This window comes from Neoarius graeffei, chromosome 8 (assembly GCF_027579695.1).
Source record: "Neoarius graeffei isolate fNeoGra1 chromosome 8, fNeoGra1.pri, whole genome shotgun sequence".
Lineage (NCBI taxonomy): Eukaryota > Metazoa > Chordata > Actinopteri > Siluriformes > Ariidae > Neoarius > Neoarius graeffei.
This window is the reverse complement of record NC_083576.1, coordinates 33693260-33715512: the sequence shown is the minus strand read 5'-3', so window position 1 is coordinate 33715512 and position 22253 is coordinate 33693260. Positions and strand designations below refer to the sequence as shown.

The following is a 22253-nucleotide window of genomic DNA, read 5'->3' as shown; positions in this document are numbered from 1 at the left end:
CAACCCATAGTTGCATTTAAAAAGTCCCCTTCACATAAGAAACCCATCAATGTAACATAACACACGATAGCCAAATTTTAATTCTCACTCCGTTTTCCCATAAAAGTATTGGCATAGTGTTCTCACCTGATTACATTTAATGGGATTCTACGGAGTGTGAACAAATTTCCAGCCATATCTGCTGATGCAGTGTTTCCCCCATCTATCCATCTATAAATACATTTGGGGGGAGCTCCCCAAGGGCCCCCCACACATTTTAAAGGAGATATGCTGAACCATGGCCTCAATTTATTTATAAATGCCTTGAGACCTCAATAATGGCATAGGAATAGTTTTAAGCGTTAATAAATCTAATATAGTAATTTTTACAATTAAAATGATTCATACAGGTAGCGGTCTGAGTGAACCTTGATATGTGACGTCACAGCAGGAAGGCTATCGGTCTCATCGCCATTTTCACTATACTAAAACACAGAGCTAACTGCAACTTTGATCCTCCATTTTGAGCTAATTTATCACCATGCCACGTAGATGTGTTGCTGGCAGGTGCAGCAACATGACAGAAGGTGGATTTATGTTGCATTCATGGCCCAAGACTGTTCAAACTGCAGAGATTTGGACAAGTTTTGTGAGAAATTCATGGACTGGGCACCTACGAAGTGGTCTCTCCTCTGCTCTGCACATTTTACTGAGGACTCGTATGAAACCTCTGACCTGCTGAGGAGCGTTGGCTATAAGCCCGTATTGAAAGAGAGTGCAGTACCAACAATTAAAGGAAAAGAAAACTACAAGAAAAGGAAAGCAAGTTCGGTTGCACCAGTTCTCCCAGAGTGTGAGCTGAGCAGTAATGGCGGAGTAATCAGTATGGAGAAAATGAACGAGTGGACCAGTCGTCAGATTTCTCCGCTGGATATGCTTGCCTCAGCAGCAATATCTCGCCCTTACGTGGAAGAAGTGAATGAACAAAGAACTGAAAGTCAGATTGTTTCAAAACAAAAATCAGCCACAAGCTCAGCCTTCAAGAAGCGAGAACAGATGGGCAAGATGCAACTCTCATTTAAACAACCAAACAAAACACACACCACTCTTGTTTACCTGCATTTAGATGAATACATGTAACTTGTATCGTGTATTTAAGTTACTGGTATAATATTTAATTTGCTTCAGAGCAAGATGGTCTCAGTTCATCCGATTATTTAATTAGCCTTTTATGTTTTAGCAGTGAAAATGCATGCATGTACGTTGCACAAGTCATAACGCCTATCCTGTTTTAATGAGAGTCACATGAGACGGTCAGTTCAATTCCATCCAATTCTCTAGACAGCTTTGTTCTCTGGCTTTATTTCGTAAGGTGGGGGCCTCCGTGGCCGATGTGTTACTATCGGATTCACTTTCCAATGGCTCAAACTGATACGGCTCTACGTGTACAGCAGTAGCATGTACACATACTCCAATTTCAGGACCATCACAGTCAGATGTACATCTGGGAGTCTGAAGAATCTCCAATAAATCCGAACAAAGAGGCCATTGCAACCACTCTCGCCTGCCGAGTCTGGCTTTGGTCTATAGCACCAGTTCCTGCTGTGACGTGACCCACCCAGGGCTGGCTGGCTCAGCTGGGCAGCTTGAATGCCAACTTGGCGGTCGATTTTAACACTCAAAAATATGCTTTTTTATTTCCAATTATGTAGCACACAAGAGTCAAGGATGGAGATACAATCCACTCATAAATGTATTTTAAAAAAAAAAAAGGTTCTACACATCTCCTTTGAGGGCTGGGGAAGGGGGGGGGGGGAGAAGGGCAAGCACTAGGACCACATGGAAAAAGCACCTGCTCAAAAATAGGACAGGGTGCAGGCACTAGGACCAGAGAGGTCCAAAAGTGCCTGTGACCGGCAGATTTCTCTACCGACACAGATGGTCTGTGCCGGCTACTTGATCCCAGAAAGAAAAAAAAGATTGCCTTTCAACGTTCAAGTGATTTTTATATTGCTTCCACTGCCCATAATTTGCTGCAATTCCAAATATTCTGCCACGAAATCATCTTCGATTCAGGTCTAGCAAGACTAGAAGTGATGCCATATTTGTTGACTGATTCTTGCGCGCTAGTTGGCTGAGCTGGACCACGCCACTGTATGTAGTTATGTTACAGAGCCAGACAGCATACTACAGAGGGTACCTGAGAAAAACAAGCATACATGCATCTGGAAGGAAACTTCATACATACAGCGGTGCTTGAAAGTTTGTGAACCCTTTAGAATTTTCTATATTTCTGCATAAATATGACCTAAAACATCATCAGATTTTCACACAAGTCCTAAAAGTAGATAAAGAGAACCCAGTTAAAACAAATGAGACAAAAATATTATCTTTGGTCATTTATTTATCGAGGCAAATGATCCAATATTACATATCTGTGAGTGGCAAAAGTATGTGAACCTCTAGGATTAGCAGTTAATTTGAAGGTGAAATTAGAGTCAGGTGTTTTCAATCAATAGGATGACAATCAGGTGTGAGTGGGCACCCTGTTTTATTTAAAGAACAGGGATCTATCAAAGTCTGATCTTCACAACACATGTTTGTGGAAGTGTATCATGGCACGAGCAAAGGAGATTTCTGAGGACCTCAGAAAAAGTGCTGTTGATACTCATCAGGCTGGAAAAGGTTACAAAACCATCTCTAAAGAGTTTGGACTCCACCAAGCCACAGTCAGACAGATTGTGTACAAACAGAGGAAATTCAAGTCCATTGTTACCCTCCCCACGAGTGGTTGACCAACAAAGATCACTCCAAAAGCAAGACGTGTAATAGTTGGCGAGGTCACAAAGGACCCCAGGGTAACTTCTAAGCAACTGAAGGCCTCTCTCACATTGGCTAATGTTAAATGTTCATGAGTCCACCATCAGGAGAACACTGAACAACAATGGTGTGCATGGCAGGGTTGCAAGGAGAAAGCCACTGATCTCCAAAAAGAACATTGCTGCTCGTCTGCAGTTTGCTAAAGATCACGTGGACAAGCCAGAAGGCTATTGGAAAAATGTTTTGTGGACGGATGAGACCAAAATAGAATTTTTGGTTTAAAGGAGAAACGTTGTGTTTGGAGAAAGGAAAACACTGCATTCCAGCATAAGAACCTTATCCCATCTGTGAAACATGGTGGTGGTAGTATCATGGTTTGGGCCCGTTTTGCTGCATCTGGGCCAGGACCGCTTGCCATCGTTGATGGAACAATGAATTCTGAATTATACCAGCGAATTCTAAAGGAAAATGTCAGGACATCTGTCCATGAACTGAATCTCAAGAGAAGGTGGGTCATGCAGCAAGACAACGACCCTAAGCACACAAGTCATTCTACCAAAGAATGGTTAAAGAAGAATAAAGTTAATGTTTTGGAATGGCCAAGTCAAAGTCCTGACCTTAATCCAATCGAAATGTTGTGGAAGGACCTGAAGCGAGCAGTTCATGTGAGGAAACCCACCAACATCCCAGAGTTGAAGCTGTTCTGTACAGAGGAATGGGCTAAAATTCCTCCAAGCCGGTGTGCAGGACTGATCAACAGTTACCGCAAACGTTTAGTTGCAGTTATTGCTGCACAAGGAGGTCACACCAGATACTGAAAGCAAAGGTTCACATACTTTTGCCACTCACATATGTAACATGGGATCATTTTCCTCAATAAATAAATGACCAAGTTTAATATTTTTGTCTCATTTGTTTAACTGGGTTCTCTTTATCTACTTTTAGGACTTGTGTGAAAATCTGATGATGTTTTAGGCCATATTTATGCACAAAGATAAATTCTAAAGGGTTCACAAACTTTCAAGCACCACTGTATTTTACAGGGAAATGGTTAGTAATTTATTAGCTGAGAATGCACCAGAAACCACTAGAAGGCAGGTAAATTTAAAAGTTTTCTGGGTGGGGCATGCCCCCAGACCCGCCCCAGCATTACTGCGCCTTGTATACATGTTAGCGCGCGTGTGTGTACTAGTGTATCTCAAAAAATTAGAATAACATGAAAAAGTTCCTTTTTTTCATAATTTAATTCAAAAAGGTAAACTTTCGTATATTCTATATTCATTACATGTAAAGTGAAATATTTAAAGCCTTTTTTGTTTTAATTTTGATGATTATGGCTTATAGCTCATGAAAATCAGAAATCCAGTATCTCAAATTATTAGAATATTCCCTAAGCTCAATCAAAAAAAGGATTTACAATACAGAAATGTCTAACTTCTGAAAAGTATATTCATTTATACACTCAATACTTGGTTGGGGCTCCTTTACCATGAATTACTGCATCAATGCGGTGTGGCATGGAGATGATCAGTCTGTGGCACTGCTGAGGTGTTATTGAAGCCCAGGTTGCTTTGATAGTGGCCTTCAGCATATCTGTATTTTTGGGTCGGGTGTTTCTCATCTTCCTCTTGACAATACCCCATAGATTCTCTATGGGGTTCAGGTCAGGCAAGTTGGCTGGCCAATCAAACACAGTAATATCATGGTCAGCAAACCATTTGGTAGTAGTTTTGGCACTGTGGGTAGGTGCCAAGTCCTGCTGGAAAAGGAAATCAGCATCTCCAAAAAGCTCGTCAGCAGATGGAAGCATGAAGTGCTCTAAAATCTCCTGGTAGATGGCTGTGTTGACTTTGGACTTGATAAAATACAGTGGACCAACACCAGCAGATGACATGGCACCCCAAATCATCACAGACTGTGGAAACTTCACACTGGGCTTCAAACACCTTGGATTCTGTGCCTCTCCACTCTTCCTCCAGACTCTAGAACCGTGATTTCTAAATTAAATGCAAAATGTACTTTCATCTGAAAAGAGGACTTTGGACCACTGAGCAACAGTCCATTTCTTTCTCTCCTTAGCCCAGATAAGACACTTCTGACATGGTCTCTGGCTCAGGAGTAGCTTGATATTAGGAATGCGAAAGTTGTATCCCCTTTCTTGAAGATGTCTGTTCGTGATGGGTCTTGATACACTGACACCAGCCTCAGTCCACTCCTTGTGAAGCTCTCCCAAGTTCTTGAATCAACTTTTCTTGACAATCCTCTCAAGACAGCGGCCATCCCTGTTGCTTGTGCACCTTTTCCAGCCACCCTTTTCAGCAATGACCTTTTGTGGCTTACCCTCCTTGTGGAGGGCATCAGTGATCATCTTCTGGACAACAGTCAAGTCAGCAGTCTTCCCCATGATTGTGGTTATGTGTACTGAACTAGACCGAGAGATACACTGTGTTCATACTGTTTAACTCAAATTCGAAATGAAATATTCTAATATTTTGAGATTTTTTTTTAATGTTTTTGTACTGTATGCCATACTGATTAAAATTAAAATAGAAAAATGCTTGAAATATTTTAGCTTGTGTGTAATGAGTCTATAATATATAACTTTTTCACAATATTCTAATTTTTTTAGATGCACTAGTATATACAGTGGCATGCAAAAGTTTGGGCACCCTTACTGAAAATGTCTGTTACTGTGAATAGTTAAGTGAGCAGATGATGAACTGATCACCAAAAGGCATAAGGGTAAAGATGACATTTCTTTAATATTTTCTGCAAGATTACATTTTTATTTCCATCATTTACAGGTGTAAAATACCAAAAAATGAAAAAGGCCCTGGAGCAAAAGTTTGGGCACCTGACATGGTCAGTACTTAGGAACACCCCCTTTGGCAAGCATCACAGCTTGTAAACACTTTGTAGCCAGCTGGTAAGAACCTTTCAGTTCTTACCTGGGGGATTTTCGCACATTCATCCTTGCAAAAGGCTTCCAGTTCTACAAGTTTCTTGGGCTGTCTTGCATGCACTGCCCTTTTGAGATCTATCCACAGATTTTCAATGATGTTTAGGTCAGGGGACTGTGAAGGCCATGGCAAAACCTTCAGCTTGTGCCCCTTGAGGTATTCCATTGTAGATTTTGAGGTGTGTTTTGGATCGTCTTATTGTAGGACCCATCCTCTTTTTAACTTCAACTTTTTTTTGTGATCTTTGCTTCCAGAGTTTGCTGGTATTTATTCAAATCCATGCTTCCCTCGACCAATGAAATGTGCCCTGCGTCACTGGCTGCAACACAACCCCAAAGCATGATCAAGCCACACCCATGCTTCAGAGTTGGAGAGGTGTTCTTTTCCTGGAATTTGGCACCCTTTTTTCTCCAAACATACCTTTGCACATTGTGGCCAAAAAGTTCTATTTTGACTTCATCAGTCCACAGGACTTGTTTCCAAAATGCATCATCATTTGCAAACTTCAGATGCTGAATTTTGTGGCTAGGACACAGGGAAGGTTTTCTGATGATTCTCTCATGTCATATTTGTTCAGGTGTCGCTGCATAGTAGAACAGTGCACCACCACTGCAGGGTCTGCTAAATTTTTCTGATGGTCTTTTGCAGTCAAACAGGGGTTTTATTTGCCTTTCTAGCAATCCAACGAGCAGTTCTTTCAGAAAGCTTTCTTCATCTTCCAGACCTCACCTTGATCTCCACTGTTCCTGTTAACTGCCATTTCTTAAAATTACGATCTGAGGAAACAGCTACCTGAAAACACTTTGCTATGTTCTTGTAGCCTTCTCCTGCTTTGTGAGCATCAATTATTTTATTTTTCAGAACGCGAGGGAGTTGCTTAGGAAGAGCCCATGGCTGTTGATTTTAGGGACAAGTTTGAGGAGTCAGAGAATTTATACAGCTTTGAAATCTGCATCATCTGACCTTTCCTAATGAAGAATTTGAACAAGCCACAGCTAAATAAGCTAATTAAGGTCTGGAACCTTGGTAAAAGTTACTAGAGAACTCAAATGTATTGGGGTGCCCAAACTTTCACATGGTGTTCCTTTTCGTTTTTCACTCTCCAACTGTACAAAACAAAAATACACAAATCCTGTATAAAACGCTGAAATGTCTCATTTTTACCTTTATGCCTTTTGGTGATCAGTTCATCTTCTGCTCACTTAACTATTCACAGTAACAGACATTTTCAGCAAGGGTGCCCAAACTTTTGCATGTCACTGTAATATGTAATTTATATATATATATATATATATATATATATATATATATATATATATATATATATATGGGTGCATCAGTTGCCCTCACTTTCATAAAATCTGATGCATTTTTGTTTGGGTGTTCCTTTTCACCAATAAAGACATCCTGTAAAATTTTTCGACCAAATTTAAAAGTCTAATGGTGGCACCACAAGGTTCATTTTTTGCCAAAAAAATGCTTATTTTGTGTTTTCGCGTAAGGTTTGAATCCCAATGTTGGACTCCATTTATTGATTTCTTGTGACCCAGAGATCATGTTAAGAACTTTTGCAAGGGATTGAGAAGCATTAATGTGATTCATAATACATTTGTATTGTTTAAAAGTAGTTGAACAATGATTCAATGAACAGCTAAAACTCAAACTGTGCTTGATAATATATTTAAAACATGTACTAAAAATGTGTATCCAAGATATATACTCTATGAGGTGCCATAATGTTTCATGAAAAGTGATCAGAATTGTCATAAAATAGCAGCTTTTTCCATAACTTTGAGCTCCTGGTGCCACCATTAAACTTTTGAATTTTGTCAAAATATTTCACCCAGTATGTTTTCTTACCAAAAGGAACATAAAACAAAAATGCATCATGATCGGAGGAACTTTTCATTTTTAGGGGGCAACTGATGCACCCTAATAAAAAATTAAAAAAAAAAAATTTATATATATATATATATATATATATATATATATATATATATATATACACACACACACACACACACACACACACACAGTGGGGCAAAAAAGTATTTAGTCAGTCACCAATTGTGCAAGTTCTCCCACTTAAAAAGGTGAGAGAGTCCTGTAATTTTCATCATAGGTATACCTCAACTATGAGAGACAAAATGAGAAAAAAAAATCCAGAAAATTGCATTGTCTGATTTTTAAGGAATTTATTTGCAAATTATGGTGGAAAATAAGTATTTGGTCAATAACAAAAGTTCATCTCAATACTTTATATACCCTTTGTTGGCAATGACAGAGGTCAAACATTTTCTGTAAGTCTTCACAAGGTTTTCACACACTGTTGCTGGTATTTTGGCTCCTTCCGCCATGCAGATCTCCTCTAGAGCAGTGATGTTTTGGGGCTGGCGCTGAGCAACACGGACTTTCAACTCCCTCCAAAGATTTTCTATGGGGTTGAGATCTGGAGACTGGCTAGGCCACTCCAGGACCTTGAAATGCTTTTTACGAAGCCACTCCCTTGTTGCCCGGGCGGTGTGTTTGGGATCACTGTCATGCTGAAAGACCCAGCCACGTTTCATCTTCAATGCCCTTGCTGAAGGAAGAAGGTTTTCACTCAAAATCTCACGATACATGGCCCCATTCATTCTTTCCTTTACATGGATCAGTTGTCCTGGTCCCTTTGCAGAAAAACAGCCCCAAAGCATGATGTTTCCACCCCCATGCTTCACAGTAGGTATGGTGTTCTTTGGATGCAACTCAGCATTCTTTCTCCTCCAAACACGACAAGTTGAGTTTTTACCAAAAAGTTCTATTTTGGTTTCATCTGACCATATGACATTCTCCCAATCCTCTTCTGGATCATCCAAATGCTCTCTAGCAAACTTCAGACGGACCTGGCTTAAGCAGAGGGACACGTCTGGCACTGCAGGATTTGAGTCCCTGGCGGCGTAGTGTGTTACTGATGGTAGCCTTTGTTACTTTGGTCCCAGCTCTCTGCAGGTCATTCACTAGGCCCCCCCGTGTGGTTCTGGGATTTTTGCTCACCGTTCTTGTGATCATTTTGACCCCACGGGGTGAGATCTTGTGTGGAGCCCCAGATCGAGGGAGATTATCAGTGGTCTTGTATGTCTTCCATTTTCTAATAATTGCTCCCACAGTTGATTTCTTCACACCAAGCTGCTTACCTATTGCAGATTCAGTCTTCCCAGCCTGGTGCAGGTCTACAATTTTGTTTCTGGTGTCCTTTGACAGCTCTTTGGTCTTGGCCATAGTGGAGTTTGGAGTGTGACTGTTTGAGGTTGTGGACAGGTGTCTTTTATACTGATAACGAGTTCAAACAGGTGCCATTAATACAGGTAACGAGTGGAGGACAGATGAGCCTCTTAAAGAAGTTACAGGTCTGTGAGAGCCAGAAATCTTGCTTGTTTGTAGGTGACCAAATATTTATTTTACCGAGGAATTTACTAATTAATTCATTAAAAATCCTACAATGTGATTTCCTGGATTCTTTCCCCCCATTCTGTCTCTCATAGTTGAAGTGTACCTATGATGAAAATTACAGGCCTCTCTCATCTTTTTAAGTGGGAGAACTTGCACAATTGGTGGCTGACTAAATACTTTTTTGCCCCACTGTGTATGTGTGTGTATATATATATATATATATATATATATATATATATATATATATATATATATATATATATATATATACACACACACACACACACGATTCCATAAAGGTTGGGACAAAAGTACAAATTGTAAATAAAAACGGAATGCAATGATGTGGAAGTTTCAAAATTCCATATTTTATTCAGAATAGAACATAGATGACATATCAAATGTTTAAACTGAGAAAATGTATCATTTAAAAGAGAAAAATTAGGTGACTTTAAATTTCATGACAACACCACATCTCAAAAAAGTTGGGACAAGGCCATGTTTACCACTGTGAGACGTTCCCTTTTCTCTTTACAACAGTCTGTAAACATCTGGGGACTGAGGAGACAAGTTGCTCAAGTTTAGGGATAGGAATGTTAACCCATTCTTGTCTAATGTAGGATTCTAGTTGCTCAACTGTCTTAGGTCTTTTTTTGTCGTATCTTCCGTTTTATGATGCGCCAAATGTTTTCTATGGGTGAAAGATCTGGACTGCAGGCTGGCCAGTTCAGTACCCGGACCCTTCTTCTACGCAGCCATGATGCTGTAATTGATGCAGTATGTGGTTTGGCATTGTCATGTTGGAAAATGCAAGGTCTTCCCTGAAAGAGACGTCGTCTGGATGGGAGCATATGTTGCTCTAGAACTTGGATATACCTTTCAGCATTGATGGTGTCTTTCCAGATGTGTCAGCTGCCCATGCCACACGCACTAATGCAACCCCATACCATCAGAGATGCAGGCTTCTGAACTGAGTGCTGATAACAACTTGGGTTGTCCTTCTCCTCTTTAGTCCGAATGACACGGTGTCCCTGATTTCCATAAAGAACTTCAAATTTTGATTCGTCTGACCATAGAACAGTTTTCCACTTTGCCACAGTCCGTTTTAAATGAGCCTTGGCCCAGAGAAGACGTCTGCACTTCTGGCTCACATTTGGATACGGCTTCTTCTTTGAACTATAGCGTTTTAGCTGGCAACGGCGGATGGCACGGTGAATTGTGTTCACAGATAATGTTCTCTGGAAATATTCCTGAGCCCATTTTGTGATTTCTAATACAGAAGCATGCCTGTATGTGATGCAGTGCCGTCTAAGGGCCCGAAGATCACGGGCACCCAGTATGGTTTTCGGGCCTTGACCCTTACGCACAGAGATTCTTCCAGATTCTCTGAATCTTTTGATGATATGCACTGTAGATGATATGTTCAAACTCTCTGCAATTTTACACTATCGAACTCCTTTCTGATATTGTTCCACTATTTGTCGGCACAGAATTAGGGGGATTGGTGATCCTCTTCCCCATCTTTACTTCTGAGAGCCACTGCCACTCCAAGATGCTCTTTTTATACCCAGTCATGTTAATGACCTATTGCCAATTGACCTTATGAGTTGCAATTTAGTCCTCCAGCTGTTCCTTTTTTGTACCTTTAACTTTTCCAGCCACTTATTGCCCCTATCCCAACTTTGAGATGTGTTGCTGTCATGAAATTTCAAAATATCTCACTTTCGACATTTGATATGTTGTCTATGTTCTATTGTGAATACAATATCAGTTTTTGAGATTTGTAAATATTATTGCATTCCGTTTTTATTTACAATTTGTACTTTGTCCCAACTTTTTTGGAATCGGGGTTTATATAAATAAAATTACACACTCGTGTGGGTGTAATTTTATATATTATATATATAAAATATAAAAAAATAAAATTACACACACACACACACACACACACCCTTTGATATGACACCCAAAAGTGAGCTGAGGTGCATTTTGTTTCCACTGATACTGCTTGAGATATGTTTCTACAACTTAATTGGACTCCACCTGTGGTAAATTCAATTGATTGGACATGATTGGGGATTGCCTATATAAGGTCCCACAGTTGACTGTGGATGTCAGCGCAAACTCCAAGCCATGGGGTCAAAGGAATTATCTCCAGACCTCAGAAACAGTCACAACTTCTGGAGAAGGGTACAGATAAATTGCTGCAGCTTTACAGGTCCCAAAAAGCACAGTGGCCACCATCATTCGTAAATGGAAGAAGTTTGGAACCACCAAGAATGTTCCTAGACCTGGCTGCCCAGCCAAACTGAGCGATCAGGGAAGACGGGCCTTGGCCAGGGAGGGGAACAGGAACCCGAGAGTCACTCTGACAGAGCTCCAGCGTATCCCTATGGAGATGGGAGAACCTTTCAGAAGATCAACCATCCAGGCAGCACTCCACAAATCAGGCCTTTATGGTAGAGTGGCCAGATGGGAGCCACTCCTTAGTAAAAGGTGTTAGGATGGGTGGAGGTATGGTGAAGTTAGGATCCACAAGCAGAACACAGACAGTAATCCAATAAATATGATTTAATTCAGGGGAAAAAAAGGGCGTGGCAAAAAGGTAAACAAACAGCAAAAATAGTCCGTACAAAATAAGACCAAAACAACTTGGGGGGCACGAGTCATGCAAAGACAAAAATGCTGGTGCAAAAAAACATGGAAAAACAACCCTTAGTGCAAGAAACCATGAATCTGAAATAACCCTTAGTGGGGGAAAAAAAAAAAAAAAAAAACCACCACCATGAACCAGAAGAATGCTAGTGCAAAAACCATGAACAAGAAAAAGTCACTAGAGAGAATAACCATGAACAGTAAGAGAGGCACAAAAACAGCTAAAGAAGCAAATGAGACGTTCTGGTAAAGTCTGAGTCTGAAAACGGCTTATTTATACACAGCAGTGAAAACCAGGAAGTGAATACGGGTGAGAGGGAATTCCTGTCCCGTATCGGCGCTGGCGTGAGATCCGTAATCTCTGGAGTGGATGTCCGGGACGGAGCATGACAAAAAAAAGGCACATGACAGCCCGCTTGGAGTTTGCCAAAAGGCACCTAGAGGACTCTCAAACCATGAGAAACAAGATTATCTGGTCTGATGAAACCAAAATTGAACTTTTTGGCCTGAATACTAAGCGTCACATCTGGAGGAAACCAGGCACCGCTCGTCACCTGGCTAATGCCATCCCTACAGTGAAGCATGGCAGTTGCAGCAACATGATGTGGGGATGTTTTTCAGCAGCAGGAACAGGGCGACTAGTCCTGATCGAGGGAAAGATGAATGCAGCTAAGTACACAGAGATCCTTGAAAAAACCTGCTCTAGAGTGCTCTGGACCTCAGACTAGAGTGAAGGTTTACCTTCCAACACGACAACAACCTGAAGCACACAGCCAAGAGAACAAAGGAGTGGCTTCAGATCACTTTTCGGATATGTTCCGTCAGGCACGTCGTCACAGTTTGTGTCCCTATCTGCACGGTAACGCTACTATCGAGCCATGCCCATCGGAAACAGTTCTTTATCCCGTTTGATTTATCGATTTCCCTGGCAGAGCCCCGGTGGGGGCCCAGGGGGCAGGAGCTAATGATTTTTGGCTATTTTTTTTTTTACCCCAAAACCATTAATTTTATCAGCAAAAAGTTGCAATGTATTTGGAAATAAATTCCCCTTCTTGGTGGACTACCAGGTGAAAATGATTAATATGGGACAAGAGACTTGTTTTTAATCAATTCACATTTGATGATTTAAAAAAAAAAAAAATCAATGCACCTTTTAATATAAACGAGCTCTACAGTATTATATTTCTGCATTTTTGCTATTCATGTCTTTGAATACTCTAATCCTTTAAAATGAAGTACAAACCAGAAAAAAGTTCTATCATATAATTCTCTTAAGCTTTCTTCTGATGTCATCATGGTAGCAGGAGGTCTTGCATATTAAGCAGGCAACATTCAACATCACTTATCACTTCCCTTTCAACTGTGGTGTGTACTAACTAGGTTTTATCTGGACAGGATGTTGTGTAATGTAATACAGATACCATATGGTCAATCTGAAGCTCAAGATGGTGATTCTGAATTAAAGAACAGGCATGTACAATTGGCATTACATATTGGAAATTTTTTTTAAATCAAAAACTAAGTTCATCTCAGCCTAAAAAACTTGGGCAGACGCTCCCGCGTGGCACATACCAGCAATCCCCCCCGTCCCCCTATGAAATGAGCAATAAGTAGGAGAGTTATACACGGTATCATACCTAAAATGTTATCAGAAATATAGATATGATACTATGATTCTCCCCAACATGCTACATTAGATAAGCTAACCCCATTTATAAAAGATACACACATATATATGTGATATATATGATGTATATTCATACATTGTTACTTTACGGAAATCTTCAGTAAGTTTGGTCTTTTCATGACAGCCTGTTGTAGACCTAAATATAATGCACATGAAATGACACTCCTCACCTCAACATGTCCTTTACAATAATTTCAGCATTGCCCATGGTGGCTTAAATCACTGTTGCAAACAGTACATCGCGCGAAACTGTAATTATTGTTGACCCTTATTAGACCGGGAGATTCTTTTGTGTAATCTGAGGTGAAGTGGGTTTTGTATTTTCGTTTTTTGGCGCACGCGCGCATGCGCGCGCGCTCTGCAATGCCAATCCTGTAGGCCGCACTGACTCAATTGAAAACATCGGTCCTCAAGAAAAGGGATAAAAGCCCGCCCACACTGAAAGCTGATTGGCTTATTTTGCTGAGTAACCCAATCAGGATGCTCTTTGTCTGGCATGCGCTACATGAACAGGCACACACGCAGTGTCTCTCTCGCGCTCCATCATACACGCACATTCTAAGATGCGCGAGGTAGACAAATGTTTCGCATGCGCTTGCTTGCTCCCTTGCTCTAGATTGCGGGAGATATTCTCCAATTTGCGGGCATCAGGGAGCCGCTATCAATACGTGGGAGACTCCTGGAACTTCTGGGAGACTCGGGATGTCTCCCGCACATTGATAGCGGATTCTTCTCCACGACCGTTAGTGGTGGCAGCGCTGAAGTCGGATATTTGAGGCTGATGCTCGCGGCCTTTAGTAAAAGCAACATGCTTGGCGCTCTTCATATGAAAGTCCACCCCTCTTATCCCCATTGTGCCCAACTTAAAAGTCTTACAGCATGCTACACAGTATGCCTCGTTGGCATCTTTGGGTACAGCTTTCAGCTACCACGAGTATTTTGCATCTTGCAGCCAGTTATCATTAAATTTACATTTACCCATTGTGGCTCGGACTACCCACCATCAACAGATCAGGCACTGAGTGGTTGTCAAGCACGCGTGTGTCTAGCAACCAGTGGATTCGGAGCCTGCGCGGTATAATTATGAGCATCAAAAATTATTAAACTTTTTCCCCATCCAAAGTGTGCCACATTTTAACGATATGACTGAGTAAAATCTCCATAAATTTAAGATTGAAATTTAAGACCACGGGGTTTGAAATTTAAGACAATTTAAGACTTTTTAATGGCCTTATTTTAGGAAAAGTAAATTTAAGACTTAAGACTTTTTAAGGACCCGCGGCCACCCTGGTTATAGAAGCTTTAGGATTAGACCAAATACTCGATTGTTCAGAAATTGAATGAATCAAAAAGAAATGACTATACAAAACTATTTTTGATGTTTACAAAATCCATACCTGCCAACCTTGAAAAAATTTTCTGAGTACAATTTTACAATTTCATGAGTACCCCCCCCCGCGTCAACCTCACCCCAACCCGGCGCGCATGCGCCCCCACAGACCACAACCAGCAGACCAAAAACACACTTTCAATCCAGTTTTATTGATTGACCTTGGGAACATAGTCCAGTTTTGTAAAACATTCCTATTGACAGACTTTGGGAAACTGTTATTGATGGCTCTTGGGAACTTCCTTCCGTTTTGAAAAGCACAACAAACATTATATACATGTGCAAATGAAATGAAATTAAACCAGAGCCACTCTTTCAAAATAAATAACACATTAAATTAATACAGTATGTAAAAAAAGGCACTTTCAACACAAAACATGGTATGCACAAATTTCCCATGCAATAGGTTTAGACTTTTGCATTTTTTAACATGTTGGAAGTATATTGCATTATACAGTAAAAATATTGCATTATACAGTACACTGCAGTATTTTGTAATATGCCTTTTTCATGTGCAAACTATTGCATTTGCATTCAAAATATTGCATTTCCTGCAGTAATACTGTATAAAAAAGCATTTGATACTGCAGTACCACGCATGTTTTTTCACAAGAGGGATGACCAATTTTCGACTTCACATCATCTGCAAACATTCTAGGCTACCACTGACAGAAGTTACCGACTGCCCTTAAGATATACAACATGCTATGTTTTGTTGAGCACATCAATAAAGTGGTACTTATCATAGTGATTCAATGAGAGCGCGAGAGGAATTGTAATCAGGTTTCGTTGGTTACCGCATCGAATATGCAACCTCGAGTGACCGCTTCGAAGTTAAATGAAGAACTAGCCTGTACTGTTGGTGTTGTAAATGCACAAAATAACGGCTAGGAAGCTCTTGAGTACACGTGAAACACAACCATTTCTGTTACAAATATAAAAACGACGTCTCTAACCGACGTTTCAATCCCCGACTCGCTCTAGCCACCTAGCTGCACCGCTGCACTCAAGTCAGAGACGCGAAGGAGGAAGGGGAGCGGGTGAAGAGGGCAGAGCCACATGCTCTGGAAGAGGGACGGGGGGATTGGGCAAAGCGTTCCATTCTGGCTTTGAGTTTTCTCACAGATCAGCGGTATCAACTTCAGCGAGAACTTGACTGAAATGCGAGTTTGGACAATATGCGTACTTTTTAATGTGAAAACATACAGTCGTACAATGAGGTAAAAATTCGTAGCGGCTACGCAAGATGCGTACAGGTTGGCAGGTATGAAAATCAAGTAATGGTTACAATAACTTGATTTTGTAAACATCAAAAAATATAGAAAGTTTTGTATAGTCAAATTATTTTTGATTCATTACTATATGGCAGTTTAATTTTTTTTAGTATTGATTACCATCACTTCAGACTCCATTTTGCTGTTTACAATAAATTGGAAATTCCTCCACAAAGGACTTGAAACTGTGTCTCAGATGACCCCAGTGTTCCATTTTTCTCACCTATGGTTCACGGTGAAGGGCTTCAGCCTTTTTAAATTGTACCCTCCTATTCTCTACCTTGTACCCTTTTATTCTCCAAAACTTTGAGACCACTGCATATCCTGGTCACACAGATATGAAAGGCGCTATTCAGTTTGGCAGAACATTGTCTGAGCCTTTGATCATAAAAAAAAAAAAAAAAAAAAAGTTAAGCAATGATGTATACTGGCACCTAATCTTTTTGACATCTTTCCTATGCTCCTTACCCATGCCTTTAACTCTGAAGAGGATGGCATATTCCTCTATTCACGCAGCGATAGTAGGCTCAACATGGTTTTTGCTCATAGGCAAACAAAGCTCTGACATGTGTTGATCAGAGGATTGCCATTTGCAAATGATGCTACCATTGTATCACACACTACTACTGATGTGGAGCCCAATCCAAAGGGCCCTGAAGGCTGCTAGGGGCCTGGGGGCATGCTCCCCTGGAAAATTGACATTTAGGACTTCAAAAATGGTACATTCTGGTGGCATCTAGGGCTGATTTATGCACAATTCAACATTAAATTTGCTGTTTTTTACCTTGTCAAATATGCAAGAGGCAAAATTATGTTTGAAAACGCTTTGTAGTATGCCTCTTCATTTTCCATTTCCAAGATGCCAGGAACAGAATCAAGGTCAAATCACAACAGTGCCATCTAGCAACCAGTACCTAGAACATGGTTTTATGGATGATTGAAAATGGTAGTCAGTGCATGCAGTGAACCCCCTCCCCCCCCACACACACTTCCGGGTTGAGTAGTAAGATAGTCTAGACCTATATCTTACAATATTTTCCCATTTCTATCGTTATTACTCATTTTCAGAGGGGAATAGGGAATATTTAGGATACGGAAAAGTACTCAGTATTGTTCAATTTATGGTATTGATTTTTAAATTTATTTTTTTTTGGTGTGCAAGTGACAGCACAGCATCACATATCCGCACTTTGAGAAAAGCCCTGTACTCCCATCAAGAACATCGACTAGACACCTTCCACCTCCACTGTCTTAGGGGAATCCTCGACACCACATGGAAACATGTTCCAAATAAGGAAGTTTTAAAATGAGCCAGTCTACCTAGCATGCTTGTTCAATCTTCCCAGACATCTACATTGGCTTGGACACATTTGTAGAATGGATGATGGTAGAATTCTAAAGGATGTGCTGTATAGGGAGCTTGCTGCTGGTACTCAACCTGTTGGCAGGCCTGCCTGACACTTCAAAAGACGTCTGTAAACATGACATGAAGGCATGCAATTTGAACCCAGACTCTTGTGAATCTCTAGCACAAGATCGCAGCACATAGAATCAGGCTGTCAAAGATGATGTGTTGGCAAGTCACCAAAAGAGTAGCCAGCAGTGGGAAAAGCTGCTCCACCACCTCAGTCAGATGCGACACTTATTTGTAACAAGTGTAACAGAGTCTGTGAATCAAGTATTGCTGTACACAGCAGGCACTGCAGCTCTACACTAGACTGAATTCATGGTGCAAAATCCATTGTCTTGCAAGATAGAAGGATGCCAACGAATGACGTCACACCTAAGTTGGTTGTACGTTTTAGTTAAAATAATTCAGTCTATTGTACTTTGTTAGTAGTTGGGGCTAGTAGTTAGCATAACAACCAGCACATAAGAAATAAAATGCAAGCTTATTTTAAAAATCACCAAAGGGATTGAAAATCCAAATGTGTAAACCCTGATGTATCAATCTGTATACATTTATATTAATAAATGCATAAATAAAAAAAAACCCACCACCCCTCTAGTTTCTGAATATTTTCAGTTCCTAACACGTACCAGTAATCAAGGACTGTTAAAACTAAGGTGTCAAGTAACAATTCCCTTGCAACATTTTAAAAAACATTTCTTCCTAGTGAAACTAAAAAGTAGATAACTGATACTACACCCTAATCACCTGATATCATTTAAGAGAAAAGTCCTTCCCTTCAAATGCTAACTCTGACCTGGTATTCTTTACCGAGTGTGACATTTATTCTGTAAATGCAAATTCACTATTAAGAGATCCATGCAAAGGCAATTAATCCACACTCAATTTGCTGACCAAAGTGTTGGCAGGCAAACATTTGCCACACACCCCATGTATGACCTCGCAAATATACACAAATTGGGAAAAATGTAATTTAAAAACAAAAGGCCAACTTAGCAGCTATATCTGACAACCATATAGTTATCGTATGAAAATACATTAATGCACGTTGTGTGCGTTTTTACAGTGAGAGAAACAAGTCTTTAAAATGCAAGGTTTTCCAAAAGCAGGAGCACTGTTGTGTTAACATCATGCCGTACCTGAGTTGCCACAGGTTAGTAGGGTTTTGTTAGTTGATTTGTGGTACCCAGAAGAATGAGAGGAGCCAGCCTCAGCTGATGAGCCTGTGGAGGTTTGCGATGGGCTGCTGTACATGTTCCTCCATCTCGAGCCTACAGGAAAAACAAGAAAGCGCGCCAGGGTAAAATTTTGCATCTGAATTAGCATTGCATGGCCTTCAGGCAACACTGCTCATTTATGCAGTTATCTAATCAGCCCAATCATGTGGCAGCAGCGCAATGCATAAAATCATACAGATACAGGTCAAGAACTTCAGTTAAATGTTCACATCAACCATCAGAAAATAGGGAAAACGTATGATCTCTCTGACTTTAACCATGTCATGGTTGTAGATACCAGATGGGCTGGTCTGAGTATTTCAGAAACTGCTGATCTTTTGAGATTTTCTCTCACACACCACTAGAGTTTACACAGAAGATCCAGTAGGCTATGGACAAAGGTTGGGATAAAAGATTGCAAATGATAAATTATGCCTAGTTTATAGCAGGGGTGGCACAGTGGTGTCATGGTTAGCACTGTCGCCTCACAGCAAGAAGGTCCTGGGTTCGAGCCCAGCGGCCAGCGAGGGCCTTTTTGTGTGGAGTTTCCATGTTCTCCCCATGTCTGCATGGATTTCCTCCGGGTGCTCCGGTTTCCCCCACAGTCCAAAGACATACAGGTTAGGCTAATTGGTGGCTCTAAATTGACCGTGAATGTGAATGGTTGGTTGTCTCTCTGTCTGCCCTGCAATAACCTGGCAACTGGTCCAGGGTGTACCCCGCCTCTCACCCATAGTCAGCTGGGATAGGCTCCAGCTTGCCTGCAACCCTGTAGACCAGGATAAACGGCTACAGATAACGGATGGATGGAAGTTTATAGCAGCTGAAACTGGAACAGGAGTATATAAATGCAATTTTAACCAGAGGCACCAAGTTCAATTCAGGAAACATGTAGTCAAAAATGCAAAGCAGGAGCTATAGTTATTGAGTGTCATTTCTTCCTTCCTGCCATGTCTTAAAGGCTGTGTCATAAATCCACTATGCTTTAACTTCACAGAGATGTAAACTAATCCTTTCTTCATGGAGTCAGTAATGTTAGTGTGAAGAAAGTAAGCACAGTCCAACAGACATGTTTGTTGCACACTGCATGACAAGACGTGTATGGACAATAAAATTAGGACATGTTCAGCTGTAGAGCCGACCTGTCTGGGACAGTGTACCAGTATGTACACACCCACACTAACTTCATGCACACAAACAGCATTAAATAACTCTGCAGACAGTGCAAAATGATTATTCCTTTTGATCTGCTCCTGTATAACTTTGAATTTTTCACATAAGTAACATTATAAATAGCTTTGCAGTGAAACTTTAATGCCAAGTTTGGTTTCTTAAGGCAAATTGCATTTCATTTTCAAAATCCTTACATTGCTGACATTATGCAATATTCATATTGCCATGGGAGAAACTAAACTAATGTGTTTTGTTTCGTGTTTCATATTTACAAAGTACAAGTTCATATTTTCAAGAACCAAACCTTTGTAAATATGAAAACACAAAGCTCCTGTGCCATACCTCTTAATACATATTTAAACACATACACAACAATGCACAAGATAGAACGGTGTGTACGCATACTTTGATCCAGACGGCTCAGAAGCGTCCTACAAGCCACCTCGGTCTCAGGACTGGGGTGATCAAGCACCTTCCGGCACCATTTCAGAGGAGACTCTGGGCCCTGTGCCGTCTGTACCTGCTTCTTTGGGGAGACGTATAACCTACAGAAATTTAAAAAAATAAAACAAACATGAGAGAATATTTTTGTTTAATATGTTCAACCTTTGAGAAATTTGTCGCAACCTAACAGGACAAAAACTGTTATAGATAATGGAAATGTTCATGCTGTGAGCAAACATGCTGAGACAGGGTGAAACAGGGGTGTGTAGCGCAAGAAGTCACACCTTCATAATTTCCTTCAGTACAGCACATGAAAACAGAAGTGTGCAGTCAGTTGTAACAGACAAATGTTCATGTTCACCAACAGACATCTAATCAGGTCATGCTTTTTACATACTATTGGATATGTATATTTAAAACGAATAAATAAAAATAAACAGTAACCCATGATATGGATGACAAGCTGAAAAAACAGTACATCAGGAGTTGGTGTGTATCTCAGTTTTCTGATAAAATCACTTACCACTCAAGCATTACAGGCTGAGCAGAACAATTTCCCATGACATAAAAAGACATTTATGTCTCACAGATGGCGCTGAAGGGGGGGACCCCGTTGAAAACAAAAGAAAAAAAACTAAATAATTTAACCACTCAAATTGAATGGAAAACAAATCTATTAACAGAAGTTTCCACACAAAACAGAACACGTTTACTGAATATTATTCCGCAGGGTTGCTGAATTTTACATTCTGATTGGTCAGAAGGTGCTGATTAGTTTTCTAAATCAGACAGTAGTTCCTGGCTCACAGGTTTATATTAGTGCTCTTGCTCTAATAGGTCATCGGTTCTATACACGGGGACTTGTAAGGTGGAGGTTTATATAAACAGACTTTTTGGGGGGGGGGGGGACACAATTGCTGATAAAAGGTGCAATTTTCTGTGAATTTTTTTTTTAAAGGAATCTTGAGCGTTAGTGTTTTGTGACAGTCAGGAGCATATCTGTAGGTTTTCTAACATGGGACAGGCTTTGAGAGTCAGGACAGATGCTTTGCGGTTTCTCTAACAAAAGAAGCTACACTTGATTAGTATCGTGTTAAAATGCCAGTAGCCTATGAAAACAGGATGGTCCAGTTTCCTAACAATCAGGACTTTCTTCTCTTGGCCATCACTTGACATTAATTTTATCAGACAAGCCCCACAGGTTGAAGAGAAGGCAGTGCAATTCCAAAGAGCTTTACAATTATGACTGCTCAAATGTAAAACACCGAGTTAAATCTATTGTAAGCCTTTGTATCGCTAGAAAGAGAAAATGTTTTAAAAGCTGTGGAGAGAGTAAATGCTGTATGCCTTTACACAATGATTGAGTTTGTCCATCCTCTGGAGAGACACAAATGCACCAAACTACAACTGGAAACATGATCTTCAGCTTGCAGATCCTGTTAGGGAAAAACACTCAGTGGTGTCAATACTCAGTGTTGCTATTCATAACATTTAACCAGGATTCAGCAGGTAGCTGACTAATATTTACCCATTTGCCCACATGATCAGCTTCTACAAAGCAGAATTTTTTCAGTATTCTTGAGCCACCATTGGTTTCCTCATACGATCCTTGTTTGCAAAAACAGGATCATATGTGGGTTAAGTACAGTCATATTACTGTCTAGCCCAAAGCTTATTACAGCCCTAAATCAGCAAAAAATTTTAAGTACATGTGTAAATTAAGATACATGCAATTATGGCATCCAAATCAGGATAAACTGTGGGATAGACCAAAGGCATAATACTGGTCTTAGCAATTCTGGTGCACATTCTTC

At 40.4% G+C, this 22253-nt stretch overlaps 1 protein-coding gene across 4 annotated transcripts in view; it reads right to left on the bottom strand.

Moving 5' to 3' along the window:
• zgc:66447 (SLAIN motif-containing protein-like) overlaps positions 1-22253 on the bottom strand; it is a 129105-nt gene that overhangs the window by 39637 nt on the left and 67215 nt on the right. For all 4 annotated transcript variants that reach the window (XM_060927596.1, XM_060927597.1, XM_060927598.1 and 1 more), the window contains exons 3-4: positions 20401-20540; positions 18745-18876 (exon numbers count right to left, since the gene is read on the bottom strand). In XM_060927596.1, the coding sequence (XP_060783579.1) occupies positions 18745-18876; positions 20401-20540 (272 nt within the window). The remainder of the gene's footprint in view (positions 1-18744; positions 18877-20400; positions 20541-22253) is intronic.